The 18,577-nt window shown below is 35.0% G+C and overlaps 3 protein-coding genes across 5 annotated transcripts; 2 read left to right on the top strand and 1 right to left on the bottom strand.

The window, feature by feature from the left end:
* The first annotated feature begins 1,983 nt into the window (after positions 1-1,983).
* LOC108339742 (endonuclease III homolog 1, chloroplastic) lies at positions 1,984-11,484 on the top strand. The gene is made up of 10 exons (XM_017576942.2): positions 1,984-2,256; positions 2,379-2,457; positions 3,017-3,082; positions 4,348-4,466; positions 4,916-4,982; positions 9,794-9,885; positions 10,076-10,213; positions 10,291-10,395; positions 10,700-10,783; positions 10,940-11,484. Exons 1-10 carry the CDS (start codon positions 1,984-1,986, stop codon positions 11,087-11,089), a joined length of 1,173 nt encoding a protein of 390 aa, XP_017432431.2. The 3' UTR covers positions 11,090-11,484.
* An 843-nt stretch (positions 11,485-12,327) lies between these two features.
* Positions 12,328-15,073, top strand: LOC108339664 (gamma-secretase subunit APH1-like). 2 transcript variants are annotated; one of them, XM_052878025.1, is made up of 6 exons: positions 12,328-12,655; positions 12,768-12,923; positions 13,453-13,538; positions 13,821-13,946; positions 14,252-14,379; positions 14,648-15,073. In XM_052878025.1, the coding sequence occupies exons 1-6, from the start codon at positions 12,441-12,443 to the stop codon at positions 14,786-14,788; spliced, it is 852 nt and encodes a 283-aa protein (XP_052733985.1). In that variant the 5' UTR covers positions 12,328-12,440; the 3' UTR covers positions 14,789-15,073. The 2 variants fall into 2 exon arrangements, with proteins under 2 accessions (XP_052733985.1, XP_017432337.2); XM_017576848.2 differs by having other exon boundaries at positions 12,337-12,553.
* Positions 15,074-15,785: 712 nt separating this feature from the next.
* Positions 15,786-17,884, bottom strand: LOC108339820 (uncharacterized). Of its 2 annotated transcripts, none has more exons than XM_017577036.2 (2): positions 17,697-17,884; positions 15,786-16,862 (listed from the first exon to the last, which is right to left on the bottom strand). In XM_017577036.2, exon 2 carries the CDS (start codon positions 16,826-16,828, stop codon positions 16,052-16,054), a length of 777 nt encoding a protein of 258 aa, XP_017432525.1. In that variant the 5' UTR covers positions 16,829-16,862; positions 17,697-17,884; the 3' UTR covers positions 15,786-16,051. The 2 variants fall into 2 exon arrangements, with proteins under 2 accessions (XP_017432525.1, XP_017432524.1); XM_017577035.2 differs by having other exon boundaries at positions 15,786-16,891; positions 17,697-17,883.
* Between the last annotated feature and the right edge of the window lie 693 nt (positions 17,885-18,577).

Below are 18,577 nucleotides of genomic sequence, written 5' to 3'. Positions count from 1 at the left end.
TTAAAACATAAAGCATTTACATTATCATAACCACCAACCACACATCATTTAATTGTCTATTCTCAACCTATATTTTCAATTAAAAGTTTCAGCCAAATTTCATACCAATTCAATATATGTTTATTGAACTTTACCAATTAACATCTTGAGTGTTTCTGCCTACACCTCACTAGTCTCATCCTGCACCTTCCAATTTTTTTATTATTTCAACTGTACCCCTGTCAGAATCACATAATCACAAAATCTTTTGACTGCTGTTTGTATGTGTTGTTTGTATGTGGTATTTGTATATGTTGTTTGTATGTGCTAGGATGTATTTCTGGGTTGGATGTATTTTTGAGTTGAATGGATGAAGGTCGAGACCTTAACCACAGTGGTTGAGAGGACGCTGGTGTTAGGTTGGATGCATTTATGGGTTGGATGGGACGAAGGTCTGAATTGGATGCATTTATGGGTTGGATGCGACGAAGGTCGAGTCGAAACATGGTGGTTGAGAGCACGTCGGAGAAAGAGCGGTTGCAGGGGTTGCCGCACTTGGAAATTGGGTTGAGCATCGACCATAACCGTAGTTGGAAGTGCGGTTCACATCGCGTCGATATTGGAAGTGCGATTCATATCGTGTCGCAATTGGAAATACGGTTCATACCGCACTGCAGTTGGAACTGCAGTAGCCGCACTTGGAAGTGCAGTCATTAAGCCACAACTAAAAGTGTGATGAATGAATGTCTTGTTTTCTTTCTTTTTGTTTTGATTTACTATTTTTTGAATTTGATTTGTTTTTTATTTTTTATTAGTTTAAAAATTAAAATTTATGCACAATAAACATCTTTTAAATAAATAAATAATTGCAAAAACATTACATATTAACAAACAAATATAAGTTTCAAATTAATTACATTATAAATAATCTTTAAATAAATATCAAATATAATAAAAATTAAAAATTAAAAAATGTTAACAATTCAATATAAAAAGTTTAAGAAAACCACAAAATACAACAAATTAAATTTAAATTAATAAATGAATAAAAACAAAAAATATACAACAAATAACTAAATAATAATTCATATTAAAAAATAAAATATCAATAAATAATTATAGATTCAAAAACTTAAAAAAACAAATTAAATTTTAAAAATTCAGAAAAATAATTATGTTAAAAATAAAATTTAAATAAATATGAAATACAAAAACAAAATACAAATTACAAAATATATTAACCACAAAATGTTTAATATTTAAATAAACTAATAAAAAAATATAAAAAGCAAATAAAATTTAAAAACAATTAAATATAATAAATGTGGAATGGAAAAGCTTCACCACACTTTCTAGTTCGAGAACCGCATTTCAAACTGCGTGCATGATTTACCGTACCTCTAACTATGGTTAGACTATTTCAAATTGTAACCGCACTTTCAAGCGTGAACAAGTGTGTAACCCCTCATTCAAATAAAAACAGTTAAAATATTTTATGTGTTCTGAAAGGGTGACAAGGGCACAGTTGAAATAATACAAAAATTGAGAGATGCAGGATAAATTGGTGAGGTACACAGAGAAACACTCTAACATCTTTCATGTATTTTATTAAAAACTACGATTTTAAAAATATATTTGATTAAGTTTTTTTAAAATTTAATATTATAAAATTATTACTTCTAAATTAATTATAATATTTGTATAGAAATTATTGATTTTTACATATTTTAAAACATTTATTTGAAATGTAAATTTAAATAAATAATAACATTAAAAAATAATGTAATAAAATTTCAATATAAATAAAGTTAAATATAAAATATAAATTATAAAACAAATTTTGAATAAAATTCAATATAAAATATAAATTTAAATAAAAAAAATTAAGATTTTCATATTTTCAATGGAGACCAATCAATAATTAAACCTTTAAAAAATAAGAGAAACTTAAATAAGAAAGTCTTGAAGTAGAAGAAAAAAATATTTTCATCAACAAAAATAAGAATGTACTCAGTTTCACACATGAAAATGTCTCTGGTACAACAACTCTCAAATCTATCATTGGTCGTTTCAGTTTCTTCTCCTTTGGGCGTCATCATGTCTGAGAAAACTCAAACCTTTTGCAAAGCATCTTCCCCCAATCCCAACTCATCCACTTCCTCTCTTGAAGGTTCCCACTCCAAAGTTCGCGTCTTTGTCAGGAAAAATAAAAAACCCAGAAGCATGGCTGTCAAACTTGAAGAAGAGGACCGTTTTCCATCAACCCAGGATCACAAGGTATCAACTTTTCCATCATTTTTTTTTCTGCGTAAATGATCAATGGGTGTCTGAGTTATGAACCCTTGGCTTTTTGTGTTGTTATAATAAAGTTTCTAACTTGCAATGAGTTATATGATCAGGTTCTGGCTACACAGAAGTTTGGCCTTCCAGAAATTGAAGAATTTGCGTACTGTGGAGCAAATAAATTGACTCGGCGCGGTCAGTACCTTTTTTTCCCTTTAGTTTACAATGTTGATTGATATTCCCTGCTTTCACTTGTGCCATGTTGAACCATTTGTTTACAGCGTTATCTTTTATGTGCTTTGCATATTTACTTTCACAACAGCTACATGGTCCCTTTTTAGTAGTATCATGAATGTTTCATAGTGATCTGAGAATAAACTGATCCGAAACATGGTGCATTATAGAAGGAAGAAAACGGGGTTACCAAAAGACAATGGGGTTACCGAAAGGAATAGGAACATATGAATGAGTTTGGAGAGGTATAAATATAACAAATTAATAATGCTGGTGTTTATTTTATTAGCTGTTTTGTTTTATCTTGGAATTAATTACAGATATATTGGTGTACACTAACAAAAGTGATTACTAGCTATTTTTCATTTTTCTATCGTATTCAACCAGGGTTTGAATTAGAAGTTTGCATGAATGTGTTTGCACAGCCTGCTTAGTTACTCACTGTATAACCAAACATTCTCATGTTCATCTATTCTGATTGAAGGAACGACTTCTCATACATTTAGCTCTTTGTTTCCAGTGAAATCTGAAATGGAATCAGACGGTGCTTCAGTGACAAGTGAAGTTGGTTCAACTAGACCTGGTGGTAAGAATTAGAAATAATTAATGCAAGTTTTTTAGGTGTTTGCTTATTAAGGAAAATAATCTGGATTCCATCCTCCCTCACTCTATATTGGGAAAACAGTTTTAGAGAGAAACGATGGTTTGTTTGTTCCCTGTTTTGTTTAGAGAGAATCCATGAACTACTTCTGGATGGCTTTACTGAGCGTTTGCTCCATCTAGTATTCCAAAGATCATCTTTGACAAAATTTTGACTTGATGACCCAGATTTTTATTTCATCGATAATTTCTGGTTAGTTTGGAATTAAAAAAAATCAAGCCCCACATTTCCTAACCATCCAATTCTGGACAGAAATGGTGACGAAGATCTGACATGCTTCAATTGATTAATATTTGGGTGTTTGTGTCCAAAATCAATATTTTAGAGTGTTGGATGTCCCCCATTCAGTTTATCATATTTTTGTTTTAAAGCTGTTAGATGCAACAGGCTTAGGCTCATCTCTTTCTATTTTCCTATTTATAAATACATAACCATATGTGGTCCATTCACAGAGATTCAACCTATGCCTCTTTCTTTTTTATTTCAGCATATAGCAACAACGATATGAAAATTTAGTTACTTCTTTTAGGATGATGAGGTTGGTAATTATGTTAACATCTTTTGTCGCCTTGATATCAATTTGTTTTCAATGCATTAATACTTGAGAAAAGTTCTTATTGTGTGTCAAACTTGTGAAGCAGTAATTAGTAGCGCTGAAAATTGAACGTTGGAACTATTGGCTTCCTTTTTATAATATTCTTTCCCCTTTAGATCAAGCTTAATTTGTTTTAATTACAGGGTTTTCCCTAAAAAGTTTTTAAATACAATGCTTTAAAAATTGTTAATCTGGGGGTCTAAGAAATATTAAGGTAGCCGAGCAGACTCTCGCTAGTTCAGCAATGTTTATTTATGCATTCAAATACTTTGTGTATGCCAGAGTACTTAAATGCATACACAAACAATTGAAAAGTAAACATATTAATATAAAGCTGAGATTTAGCTGAACTTTGCCATTTTTATTTCATGTCTCCTTATGTATGCATTCAAATACTCTGTTTTCGGCCTGTTGATTAAATTCCAGATTTATCTTTTCCTCAGGAATTTATTTAATGAAGTATACACCATTTAATTTTTACCTGGAAATTAAAATTTAGTTGTTGAAACAGTTTTGTTAGCATGTTAATTTGAAACTAGTTTACTTCCAATCTATTTCGGTTGAGCTTAAGTTATTTAGTTCATGTATGATACAGGTGAATCACCTGCCCACTGGGAAAAGGTGCTTGAGGGGATTCGCAAAATGAGGTCTTCTGGTGATGCACCAGTGGATACTATGGGATGTGAGAAAGCTGGTGATACACTACCTCCTAAGGTCTGAATATTAATTTTATCTGTGATGAAAATTTAAGGTTTATTTATTGGTTTCTGTGTTGTTGCTTTCGAGGGAAAGTGATTGCTAAATATACATTTGAATAGATATGGCTTGCTAAACAACTTTTTGGGTAGAAAAAGACAACATGGTGAATGCTTTCTATTTGACAATTCCAGTAGTCATTCATCATTAACCAGCATAGCAATTACTCATTCAATTAATAGATATTGATGATGATGAGTTGATGACCAAACTAGTTAGTCATCTATGTAATCTTGTATTGAATTGATTGGTTGGCTTCTCATACTTCTAGGGTCTTTTTGTCAGATAAATTTCTCCTTCTCATATTTTTGTTGTGATTACAGGGATATTGTAATCCCTTTTACTTCTATATTTTGTATGAAGCATGATGTGAATAAGTTTACGCTTATCAAAATTTCTTTGTGTAGGAGAGAAGATTTGCTGTCCTGGTATCTTCTCTTTTATCTAGCCAAACAAAGGATCATGTTACTCATGGTAAGTATATATGCCTTCTGAAGTTTAGGGTTGAAAAAGTATTGTTGATAAGTTTGCTGGCTTTTGTACATTTCTAAGATAATAATGTTCTGTTATTTTTTTTTATCAAATACCCAGCGCATTCTTACCTTATGAGGTTAGAAGCATTGACTTGTCACAAGTTGTTAGATGTTAAGATGTGTGTCTTTGTTATTTGGGCTTAGTCTATTCTGTATTAAGGGCATTGGCCCATATCTTACAATATAAATAAACTACCCTATGTGTAGTCTAAATACACAAGGGATATTTTCTCCCAATCTTCTTTATTTCTCACATGGTATCTAGAGCACAGGAATAGTTCCAGTAACTCCACGGTCTCCGGCATCCATCACTGCTGCTGTTGTCGCAGTCGCCGCCGCTGCCGTCACCACCGCCGCCGCTACCGTCGTCGCCGCCGCCGGAGTTCCAGAATCGACCGACGACCACACCATCGGAAGCGTCTCGGCCGGGCGACCACCGTCGTACGAAGATCGCGGCGATCGGACCTCTCACGCGCCTCCACGCGCCGCCGCAAGAGTCGCCGCTGCCGCCGCGCGTGCCGGCGCGTCGCCGGAGCTTTCCACCGCCGATCAGCACCGCCGTGATCGCCTCCTCGCCCTCTTTCTGGATCTGTGGTCGTTGCGTCAATCAGAGCACTTTGAATTTTTAGGGTTTCTCCCTCTCCATGGCTGCCCAACTTGATGACCGGAGTCAGTCTTGCCAATCAGGTAAAGGACGTCCAAAATGTGACCACTGTGGCAAGCTAGGCCACAAAATTGATAGATGTTATGCGCTTCATGGACATCCTCCTCGACCTATAGCAATGGCTAATTCTGATCCACCTCTCCCATCACCGTCTGCAGACCATCCTACATCAAATCCCATAAATAACCCTTTACTCTTTCAGGAATTTCTCAGATGGTATGAGGACCGTCAGCACTCTAGTTCCACTACATCTGCTTCTATTACATGCACAGGTACTCCTTTTGTTGGTCTGACTCACTCTCTCGGATCTTGGGTCCTTGACTCAGGCGCCACCGATCATATCACTGGTAACAAGTCCTTGTTTTCTTCCTTGTCATGTCCGGTTAATTTACCCTCGGTAACGATGGCTGATGGGTCCAGAGTCTCATCTCGTGGTATTGGTACTGTTCATATTTTTCCCTCCATATCCATTGATAATGTACTTTATGTCCCTGGGTCTCCGTTTAACTTATTGTCCGTAAGTCGTCTAACTCGTTCCCTTAATTGTGTTATTTCTTTTACCAAAGATTTTGTTTGGTTGCAGGACCGGAGTTCGAAACACATGATTGGCACAGGATGTGAGTCTCATGGCCTATATCATCTCAGCCCTTCTCCACATGCTGGCGTAATCATGGAGTCACCATCCCTTCTTCATGCTCAGTTAGGTCATCCCAGTCTTGCCAAACTGCAGCAACTTGTTCCGAGTCTGTCCAAATTGTCAAGTTTGTCGTGTGAGTCTTGTCAGTTAGGTAAACATACTCGTAGTTCCTTTCCTCGTAGTGTTTCACAACGAGCGTCATCCCCCTTTTCATTGGTTCATTCTGATATTTGGGGACCTAGTCGTGTTAAGTCAACTTTAGGATTTCAGTATTTTGTTACCTTTATTGATGACTATTCCAGATGTACTTGGTTGTTTCTCATGAAGAATCGTTCTGAGTTGTTTTCTATTTTTCAAACCTTTTTCAATGAAATAAAAACTCAGTTTGGGGTTTCTATTCGCACTTTACGCAGTGATAATGGCCGTGAATACCTTTCTCAACAGTTTAAACATTTTATGGCTTCTCATGGCATTCTTCACCAAACCTCATGTGCTTATACCCCTCAACAAAATGGGGTGGCTGAGCGCAAGAATAGACACCTTATTGAAACAACTCGTACCCTTCTCATTCATGGTCAAGTACCCTCACGTTTTTGGGGTGATGCTGTTCTCACGGCATGTTATCTTATCAACCGCATGCCATCTTCCGTCCTAGAGAACAAAATCCCTCATTCTATCTTATTTCCTCAAGACCCTCTGCATCCATTACCTCTTCGAGTTTTTGGGTCTACATGTTTTGTTCATGATTTTAGTCCTGGTCTTGATAAGTTGTCTCCTAGGTCTCACAAATGTGTCTTCTTAGGATTTCCACGGTCACAAAAGGGCTATAAGTGTTTTTCCCCTTCCCTCAATCGTCATTTTATCTCTGCTGATGTCACTTTTGATGAGTCTTCTTTTTACTTTTCACATCTATCTTCTAGTTCTGTACCTCTCCCTGTTACTGTTGATATTCCTCTTATCTGTGATCCTCCTGGTGATGCTCCACCCATTTTGTCTTCTCCTTCTTTAGACTCTCATTCACCACAGGATCATCCTTCACCTCCACCCCTTCAGGTTTATAGTCGCCGTAATTGTCTCCCTCATGACTCACTTCCGGTGCTGCCTCATGTGTCTCCTCCGGCTCCAGCAACTGAGTCTGACTTGCCTATTGCCCTCCGTAAAGGTATACGCTCTACCCGTAACCCTTCCCCCCATTATACTGTTCTTAATTACCACAGATTATCTCCATCTTTTTATACTTGTCTCTCATCCATTTCTTCTGTGTCAATTCCCAAATCTGTGGGTGATGCCTTAACTCATCCTGGTTGGCGTCAAGCTATGATGGATGAATTAAGTGCTTTACAGGAAAGTGGAACTTGGGAGCTTGTCCAATTACCATATGGAAAGTCTGTTGTTGGTTGCAGGTGGGTGTATGCTATCAAGGTTGGTCCTGATGGCACCATTGATCGTCTGAAAGCTCGACTGGTTGCCAAAGGCTACACACAGATTTTTGGTTTGGATTATGGTGATACTTTTTCTCCAGTGGCAAAAATGACCTCTGTTCGCCTGTTCATTGCCATGGCCGCTCTTCGACAATGGCCTCTTTACCAACTTGATGTCAAAAATGCTTTTCTCAATGGTGATTTGCAGGAAGAAATTTATATGGAGCAACCGCCTGGCTTTGTTGCTCAGGGGGAGTCATCTGGATTGGTATGTCGTCTTCGCAAATCCTTATATGGCCTAAAACAGTCTCCTCGGGCCTGGTTTGGTAAATTCAGTTGTGTTGTTCAACAATTTGGTATGTCTCGCAGTGAAGCGGATCATTCAGTGTTCTATCGCCACTCGAGTGCTGGATGTATCTATTTAATAGTGTATGTCGATGATATTGTTCTCACAGGAAGCGACTATCTTGGCATCTCTCAGATGAAACAACACCTTTGTCATCATTTTCAAACCAAAGATCTTGGCAAACTCCGGTACTTTTTGGGTATTGAAGTAGCACAATCCAATGATGGTATTGTCATATCTCAGAGGAAGTATGCGTTAGACATCTTGGAGGAAACAGGGTTAATGAATTGTAAATCTGTTGAGACACCTATGGACCCTAACATCAAACTCCTACCAAATCAGGGGGAGCCTCTCTCAGATCCTGAACGGTACAGAAGACTAGTTGGTAAATTAAACTATCTTACTGTTACGCGTCCTGACATTTCCTTCGCAGTTAGTGTGGTGAGTCAATTTCTAAACTCCCCATGTGAAGACCATTGGGATGCAGTTGTTCGTATACTGAAGTATATTAAAAGATCACCTGGAAAAGGTTTGCTATATGGCCCTAACAACGATACAAAGATCGTTTGCTATTCAGATGCTGATTGGGCTGGTTCCCCTTCTGATAGGAGGTCTACTTCTGGATATTGTGTCTCTATTGGTAGCAACTTGATATCTTGGAAAAGTAAGAAGCAAAGTGTTGTGGCAAGGTCGATTGCAGAAGCAGAATATAGAGCTATGGCATCAGCTACTTGCGAGCTTGTGTGGCTTAAACAATTGCTTAGTGAATTGAAATTTGGAGATGTCACTCACATGATACTTATATGTGATAATCAAGCTGCTCTCCATATTAGCTCTAACCCTGTCTTCCATGAGAGAACCAAACACATTGAAGTTGATTGTCATTTCATTCGAGAAAAATCATATCCGGAGATATCAAGACTGAGTTTGTTAACTCAAGCAACCAGTTGGCAGACATATTCACTAAGTCCTTACAAGGACCTAGAATTGATTATCTTTGTAACAAGCTTGGAACATATGATTTATATGCTCCAGCTTGAGGGGGAGTGTTAGATGTTAAGATGTGTGTCTTTGTTATTTGGGCTTAGTCTATTCTGTATTAAGGGCATTGGCCCATATCTTACAATATAAATAAACTACCCTATGTGTAGTCTAAATACACAAGGGATATTTTCTCCCAATCTTCTTTATTTCTCACACAAGTAAAATATTTCATCGTAGCAGAAGTTTCTTATGTCAACTTATTGAGATGGAAAATATAGAGAAACTGAATATCGGTTAAAATAGGAGATTATTAATGTCTAGAAAGTAATGACTTTGTGTGGCTTGCTATGGGTTGAACTTAGGTTGGCTTGGATTTGGGCAATACTGTATTTTATGTTCTGAGAAAGCTTGAAAGGTTGGTAGGCTTGCGTGTGTGACAAAAACCTGGTTACCAACATCTTTTAGGCTGTTAAAAGTGGATTTGAAAGTTAAATGCAAATTAGCCTCCACATTTGAAGTAATTTAAATGAACATTGATAGAGCAAACTAGCAAAAATGGATATTATCTATATGTGTTGATATAGATTGAATTCTGTATTGCAAATTAATTGGTAATTTAAACAATCTTAATGTATGTAGTTCATACTTGGTAGATGCTTGAAAATGTTTGTCATGCTTACAAGTGTGTTTTCAAGAATAGGAGCAATTCAACGCCTTCTTCAAAGTGATCTGCTTACAGCTGAAGCTATCAATAATGTTGATGAAGAGACTGTCAAGAAGTTGATCTACCCTGTATGTTCCTTGTTTCTTTTGAAGTTATAGCGTCTCTTATGATTCAAATAATTTGAATTTAAGTGGCAACTATGTAATACTAGTGAAGCTTCCTGCATGTCCTTAGCTTGCTGTTATCAATTCAATTCCTTTTTGGTTTTGCTTCATTCTGGAAAGTAATTATGCTTGTAGTTTTGTGCATTTTTTCCAGGTTGGGTTTTATACAAGAAAAGCCACTAACTTGAAAAAAATTGCAAATATTTGTCTCATGAAGTACAATGGAGACATACCAAGCTCAATTGAACAACTACTGTTACTTCCAGGCATCGGTCCTAAGATGGCTCATTTGGTATGTGTAACCGCTTCTCCGATTCAAGCAACATGTTTCATTAGATCTATGAAGTTAATCTTGTTACTGCACATTAGGTTATGAATTCTGGATGGAACAATGTCCAAGGGATATGTGTAGATACTCATGTCCACCGCATTTGCAACCGGCTTGGGTGGGTCTCAAGATTGGGCACAAAACAGGTTCCTTTAGGCTGACATCTTCACATAATCTCTTTCAATTGGTTTGGTTTTAGTTTCTCTTCTCACTGTGTCTAAGAGTCCAATTTCTCTACTGGTTTTTTTGGTACTATCCTTTGTTGAGCAATAAAAATGGACTTTTGTTGGTATATTATAATTCCTTTTAATGTATTTTAACACATCAAAATCAGTGTCAATCAGAATATTTTAAAGACACAGTACCAAAAAACCAACTAGAGAGTCCAAATTCCTGTGGTGTCTAATGGTCACAATTGAAAGTTACCACCAATCTTCTTGAAATTGCTAGAAAACTTCAACACCTGAAGAGACAAGAGAGTCTCTGCAACGGTGGCTTCCAAAGGAAGAATGGATTCCAATAAACCCTCTCTTGGTATGTTTGTTTCTCTTTACCAAATCAATCATCTTATCCCACAATTTCTTGTTCTAATTTGGTATCTTTTGTTTCACCTGTCAATTTTATATGGTAAAATTGAGTAAGGTAGCTATTTTAACACTTACAGTTGTTTTTATGGCTTGAATATAACAGGTAGGGTTTGGACAAACAATTTGTACACCTCTAAGACCTCGTTGTGGAGAATGCATTGTAAGAGACTTGTGTCCCTCTGCCTTCAAGGAGACCTCAAACTCAAGCCCATCTTCCAAGCCCAAAAAGCCCGGGCTAAACAAGAAGCCTTAAAATTCACCATTCCCAAAAACACATTAACCTTTAACCAATTTTTGTGGAATTGGGTTCTTTTTTTGGTCACTATTTTGGCATGCACATGCGTATGGTAGGGTGTTGCTTCCTTCACCACCACCCTAACACTTCCGGAATTATTTTCCGAAACACAAAAACCAGTTCCGGAAATTCTTTTCCGGACAGCACTGTGACCAAATTATTGTTGGGCCTACTTTACATGCTGCCCCACATCTAGAGATGTATATTTTTTTTTGGGGGGTAAGAATACATGTATTCGCCTTTGGATGGTATGAAACTTAAGGGTTTTATTAAGCTTGATTTTTATATTTTGCTATCTTTTTTATTGTGTGCAAAAACAATAATTCCTTATATAGTATTTAAACCTAAATCAATCTTACTAAATTGACATTTTAAGATTGAGATTTATATTCCGTATTATATATCATAATTTGATCATTTTAGTCAAGTTGAGATTTCAAACATTCACTATCACATAAAGGATATAGAAGGTTGGTAATATATTTGGATATTTCTTAAGAATGAAGAAATCACACGTAGAAACAAAAGTAGCGACTATTGCATTTTTAAAACCATTTACTCGCAATCAGGATTTAATTTAGTGCATGCTTTACTTTAAATCCAAGTAATCAACGTTGTCTTTTTTGTGTGGAAAATTTGTCTATGTTCAATTTTATCTAGCAAGTTAATTTTGAATTCAAATGGATTTAAATAGTTTTTGCATTTCATAAAAATATATTTACAAAATTCTATTATTAAATTACTTTTAGTTTTTCTGAAAACATTTTAAAGGGTGTTAGAAATTACATGAAATACAATAAGTGAAAATTTATAATTTGTTTAGAAATCAATTATTCAAATTTATTTTATACTTATTCTCAAGAAAATAAAACTAAGGACAAATTAATAATTTAATTTATAATACAATTTTATTTTTCTAGTCTCCTTCATCACATCTACTCTAAACTTTCCACTCAGTTACCTTAAATTAAACAATCTCATTTTTTCAATTTTTTTCCTTCCTTTCTTTCTCTCTCAACCACCAACCAAATCAAAACAAAACAAGTGAATAATACCTGTCCTATACCTGACAGAATTAATTATGGCTTCTACATGAAGTAGATGCTATTATGGGCTTTTTTGTTCTTGATTTAGCCCAGATATATACTTAGTCAGGCCCAACAGTGAAATGTGCCTTGGTAACCGACCCGAATAGCGATTCGGATCAGAAGATGAGTGACTCGGTGTTCATTGAGTGGAGGAGCTGAGCAGAGGAGTTCGGGAAGTGTTTGGTGACTTCTCAGATTCTGTTCCTTTGAGAGAGAGAGAGATGACGGTAGCAGCAGGAATCGGTTACGCTCTGGTAGCGTTAGGGCCCTCTCTCTCCCTCTTCATTTCCGTCATTTCCAAAAAGCCCTTCCTCATTCTCACTGTTCTCTCCAGGTACGCACGCTCCATTTCTTTTCACTCGATCTCACCAAACCACAAACGCTGTGCCTTGCAATATCGCAATTCACCCTCGCCATGTTACTCTTTGCTTCATCAGTTACTCTTCGTTGCCAGCTAGGGTTTTATGATTATTCTATTGGCTCCAAATGAAATATTTTTGTGTGATTCTTATGAAATTTTGTTCTGTTGATTTAATTTGTGAATGCAGTACACTGTTGTGGCTTATTAGTTTGATTGTGCTGTCTGGAATATGGAGGGGTTTTTTGCCCCTCAATACAACCGCTTGGTGGCCTTTTGGAATTCTTATATTCTCATCTGTTGCTTTTCAAGAAGCTCTTAGGCTGTTCTTCTGGAAAATATACAAGTAAGCTTATATTCCTGTTGTTTTCTTCTCCACTGCTACGATATTGTTGTTAGCTTAGATTACAAATATGGTTCCTACACCTCACACCGTTTTTCATTTTAGTCCCTTTATACGAAAAAATTGACACTGTTTTTTTACATTTTAGAGTGTACATGAAAAAAATTAGTCCTTATTTTAGTTCCTTCCTTCATTATAAATTCTATATTTTGGTACCTTCCGGTTTTGCTTTGGTCCCTATGTGAAAAAATTGTAACACTGTTATAACTTTAATAAACTGTAAGATAAACAGTAAGAGCTAAATTGTGAACAACTGTGTTGCAGGGACTAAAACGAAAATAGTTTTGGATATAAATGCAGAGTTTTTAATTTAACCTTGCTGTTATTTGATGCTTTTGGAAACTATTTGACAATATGATGTATCTGACCATATTGTACGAAGTGTTTTATTTGATCTACTATACCAATGTTGCGTTTGGCTTTTGTGTATGGATTATTTATTCTATTTTATTTTCCTGTTGATATTTTGTAGGAGGTTAGAAGACATGTTAGATGCCTTTGCTGACAGAGTATCAAAACCCCATCTTCTCCTGACAGATAAGATGTTGATTGCTCTGGGTAAGAATACGGGGACTTTAATGGCTATGAAGATTGCATTTGTTTGATCAACTTTGATTAGTTTATTAGCTATTTTCTTTTGTCAGCTGCTGGATTAACCTTGATGATAATCCCTTTGTTTTGTTGATTAACTGGATCCTTGATTTAATTTAGTTGTTTGATCAAATGAATAACTTGTTAAGATGCTACTGAAAAAAGATATTTTCCTTTTGGTATATGATCTAGATTATGAATGATAAACTGTGATTTTTTAGTAAAATGTATTTTGGTTTTGTTTCACAGCTGGTGGGTTGGGCCATGGTGTTGCCCATGCTGTGTTCTTCTGCATCAGCCTATTAACTCCTGCATTTGGTCCAGCAACATATTTTGTTGACAGGTGTTCAAAAGTTCCATTTTTCCTTCTTTATGGTGAGTTTCCCACCGCTAGTTGTTGTGAGCATGTATATGAATAGTGTGGTATTTTGCAGCTTCGAACTTTTGAAAACTTTGCAATCTAAGGATTTATTGCATATTCATATAATTTATGTGAGTTTATAGAGTTTGGATTAGAGTTGCTTCCTGAGAATCTTTGATAGCGTTTTCCTCCCATTAATCCTCAGATTTTATATATTAACAGCAATAGCTCTGATCTTTTTTTCTCTTCCAAATTGAGATATGATATTTTTAATATTTAACTTCTCCAATTAGCTCACCGTTTTCTATATACATTGCAGCAACTATTGCTCTTGCATTTGTCACAATCCACACATTCTCAATGGTCATCGCATTTAATGGATACACAGAGGGGAACAAAGTGGATACATATTTTGTTCCCATTGTTCACATTGTTGCAGGAATGGTGGTAAAATCTCACTCTTTGCATTATATTTTACCCTAAAATTTACAACTGTAACTAGTAACCAGCCATCTTTCATTAGTGGTGCCTGTCTGCTTGAATTTTAGTAGGTTTCAGAAAACATGTGAACTGTAACAGTAAAAGGTCTCCTGTTTATACTGTGAATTATATTTATGAATTGATATTTTGGAATGTAACTGTTTTTTTATGACTTTTGCCTTCAATTAATGCTTAAACTACACTGTTTTCTTTGACTTGCTGTTTCCTTATTCAGACACTGGTGAATTTGGCGCCTGGTGGTTGCGCTGTTGGCATTCCTCTTCTTTATTTCACTGCTATCTTGACCTTGGTTCATTGTGGGAGGATGGTTTGGAGAAGATTGACAGAAAACCCAATCAGGCCAGGTCACTCATAGTAATTGATGGTTTTTGTAAAAAGTCTCCCTATAGTTGCTTATTGCTCACTATACCTGTTTAAATACGTAAGATAGCAGAAGTTATATTGCACAAAAGGTGTTTCCTTGACTTGATGCTCCCATCTTCTTACAATATGCGGGGCTCAAAGTCACCTTTCTTTCATATTTGACAGTTTTACTTATCGTCATTGTAATTAGGTTCATTCAAGTTTTGGTTGCAGAAGCCAGTTTGTTGAAGTATTGGTCGTTTAGTATCTATAAAATGAAAGTCTACCAGATTAAGAACATGTGTGAAATAATTTTTCCGTAAGTTCCTTTTAAAAGAGAAAAATAAAAGAAAAAACTCAAACTAGTATCTCCACGAGTTCTAATAAAAATAAAATAAAATAAAATAAAAATAAAAATTAGCTTCTTCATGACCTTTTTTATTTTATTTTAAAGAAATAGTTAAAATTAGTCTCTCCATAAACTAAAATTAACACGTATATAAGTCGAAAAATAAAATTTTATAGAAATTAATTTTAGACGTATTACATTGTTAAATGTTAATTGGGTATATAACATTGAGTGTATGTATGTGTTATCTCGTTGAATTCATTCTTAGTTACTTTATGAATCCGATAGTTTGTTATGTGTTTCAAATTCAAATCTGCTACAGCCAGGTATGAAATATATTTTTAAGCTGGAAATGTTACATCCAAAATGCACCTAAAAATAGCAATACCTCACCAGCTCTTAGCTTGGAAGCACTTGTAAAACTGAACTTTGGTTTTGTTGAATAACAATTTGCTAGAGTAATTTTGGAAAATTCATGTGGCTTCGTCCACCTTCCAATGAATTAAATTATCATATACTTTTATTAAAAAGTTAACAATTAGGAATAAAAAGACAGTATGTACTTGATAATTTGAAACGTGGATGTATATGTAATATCAAATAATTGTTACTTTTCCTATTTTCATTTATTTTAAATGATTTATTAGTTTAACAACTAAGCTAAAAATTATAATTTTGTAATCAGTTTTAAATATTGTATTAAATGAACTGATACATTTTTAAATATTGTATTAAGTGAAGTGCACTAAGGTATGTGTATTGTACAAAAAAGGATAAGGTATATGCTTCTTCAATTGTACTTTGAGAAAGTCTACCGTAGGAGGCTTCACCATTCAAAATGGTAGGTAGGGTCTTATGAAAAAGTCATGGTAACTCTATCATTCTGATATTTAAGATCAAGCTTGCTCATGACCCTGTATGGAGAAATTACAATCCCGTGCATGAGTTATTAAGAGATTCCTCTAGCATGAACACATCACCATTAAACTCTGAATCAAGCCCTTCACGTCCATCAAACTCCTTCAGCCCCACCAGTGTCTCAATTGAAATCTCAGGCTCTTCTTCATCCAAACAAAAATCTTCTCTAACCAATAGAAGGTCATAATTTGACTCATGATCCTCATTAGCAAGATTCCTGTCAAGACATAACACTTTGTTGTCATCTTTTGTGCCTTTCAATGCAACTTTCTCATCATTCATCTTTTGTGCACATGTCAACCTGCATACACTTTCATGGACTTTGTTTCTGCTTTCTTTTATCCTTGGTGTCATTGATCTACCACCAAACACAAGCCCTTCCCTTGGTGAGATACAAAACGGGCTCCCAGATTCCTCAAAACTCCAGCTGAATTTCCCTTCATATGGCCAAAAAAGTGGTCCATCAGCACTAAACTCTTGCATGTCTTCAATTTCTAAGAGATGCTCCACTGAAATGTTATCTTCTGATCTGACACACTGTATTATTCCATTGGAGCTTAGTGGAGTTGAAGGGTTCTCAGATGAGAATCCATTATTAGACTTTGAATCTGAGATCCACTCGGACTCTTCACTTTCAAGAGAGAGAAAAGAATCATCATAGCTGAAGTCACAGTTGATGCAAATATGAGTGGACCTGTTGTTATATGAAGTTCCACAATAAGTCTCATGGAAGCCACAAGGAGAATCTGTAGCAGTTGCATCATTCACAGTTCCAGTCAAACTCATTGTAGTAGCTCTTCTTGTAAACAACAGTTACTCACTGCTAAATTGGACTAATCAGAGATTGCCCTTTGAGGATACATTTTTGTTTAAAAATCACAAAGGAAAGAGAAAAGTCAAGAAAATGTTCAAGGTTAAAAGATAACACTCGTTACAAACATTATGAACTGAGATGAAAAGTTTTTTTCCTTGAGTCCATTGAATTACACATATAAAACTTGCCAAATAAACCAAAAGAATACATCATAACAATAATAATTAGGTTTAATTTTTCTTGTATTCCCACGCAATTATTATACTTTAATCTCTGAATTTAGAAACTAGAGATTTTAACGTACACTTTTGAGCTTGTCTCTGTTCACATACAGTTTTAATAAGTTTTGATCTTTAATTTTGTCTTTCGAAACTAACAGTACTCAACATAGGTAGAGACTGAAATATAAAGATTTTATGAAAGATCATCAAATAAGTAACTAAATCTAATAGTTAAACAAACTCACGAAGTTAAAGGAAGAGAAACTTCCCAATAGTGTAATTACATTGAATTGAAGAGTGTGATATTTGGAAAATAATTCACAAACTAATTGTGCCTGATCTGCTGTGTTAACTAAGATCTAAGCTTATATGGCTGTGTTGGAACCGAACATTTTGGCTGATAAACGCATTCATGTAAGGAACACACAAAAAAGGGATCAAAGCTACCAAAAGACATTATCAGATAGAAAGAAAATCATATAAGCCACTCAGCAGCAACTTTTTAGTGAGGCAATGATTTTGGCCTTTGGATTTTAATTAGATGACAGAAAACTATAACCCATATGGAAGAAAACATCATATGGAAGAAAAAAAAACCTGCTTTTATAAAACCCATTACCTTGCTTCTACTCTGGAAACCACACCACATGTTATGAGTTTGATCAAAGAAAGAGAAATGAAAAAAATAAAAAATTTGGGTGAAAGAAAATTCCCAGAGAGAATAGATCAGAGTACTTAAATAGCAAAGATGAAAAGGTAGAACACTGTCTTTTACTTGCATTGTAGCGTTAGAAATTCAACCAAAAACAAAACAGAGAAAATTTTGGACTTTTGTGCTCTCACTAGCCATGCTGATGTCTCACAGTTAAACTCCATTGGTGAATTTAATGGTCCACTCATTGTTGGCCATTAATTAATTCTTGAAGATTATGATCAGACCATTTTCCATTTCATTAATTTTATTTTAATTCTTCACTTCAAGTCCAGAAGGGGCAGGGATTTCTCACACCTTTTTTTTACAAAACATTTATTTTCTTCTTCATCAATATTTTGTATTGTTATCCTCTGCTTTTCTGTTCTTTTTAACTTTTTTTTCTCTAATTTTGTACTTTCTAATTTTTTTCTGCACTTAATTCAAATAAAAAAACTTGTGGTATTAATTTTCCTCTTTTTTAGTGCTTTATTTTATTTATTTATTTATTGTTAATCAAAATCCAAAATAAAACTAATTTTGGTATCCAATAACGACCAAAAGACACCGCACTGTGATAACAGAGGCACTGCTGAATCATGTGCATAGAACCAAACAACATGGACATAATATTATTTTCTAATTGATTTACATGTTTTTGTCCAAAAGCCTCAAAAGGAAAATAACAATCTTCATTTTACAACCAATGAACTTTTTGTTTTCACTTGTATACTTTTTCCCTTCTTAATTTTAAAAATTATTATGTCATTTTGAATCATTTATAGTTTCATTTGGAAAGATGATTAAAT

This window comes from Vigna angularis, chromosome 5, assembly GCF_016808095.1.
Source record: "Vigna angularis cultivar LongXiaoDou No.4 chromosome 5, ASM1680809v1, whole genome shotgun sequence".
In the NCBI taxonomy this organism is placed as follows: Eukaryota; Viridiplantae; Streptophyta; class Magnoliopsida; order Fabales; family Fabaceae; genus Vigna; species Vigna angularis.
This window is presented reverse-complemented; position numbering and strand designations above follow the sequence as displayed.

Bases quoted from the DNA above. Each gene is read 5' to 3' on its own strand.
- LOC108339742 (XM_017576942.2), top strand. From the start codon at position 1,984: ATGTACTCAGTTTCACACATGAAAATGTCTCTGGTACAACAACTCTCA. The intron at 4,467-4,915 runs GTCTGAATATTA...TTCTTTGTGTAG, and splicing joins GTGATACACTACCTCCTAAG to GAGAGAAGATTTGCTGTCCT. The intron at 10,784-10,939 runs GTATGTTTGTTT...TGAATATAACAG, and splicing joins TTCCAATAAACCCTCTCTTG to GTAGGGTTTGGACAAACAAT.
- LOC108339664 (XM_052878025.1), top strand. From the start codon at position 12,441: ATGACGGTAGCAGCAGGAATCGGTTACGCTCTGGTAGCGTTAGGGCCC. The intron at 12,924-13,452 runs GTAAGCTTATAT...GATATTTTGTAG, and splicing joins TTCTTCTGGAAAATATACAA to GAGGTTAGAAGACATGTTAG. The intron at 13,947-14,251 runs GTGAGTTTCCCA...TATACATTGCAG, and splicing joins TCCATTTTTCCTTCTTTATG to CAACTATTGCTCTTGCATTT.
- LOC108339820 (XM_017577036.2), bottom strand. From the start codon at position 16,828: ATGAGTTTGACTGGAACTGTGAATGATGCAACTGCTACAGATTCTCCT.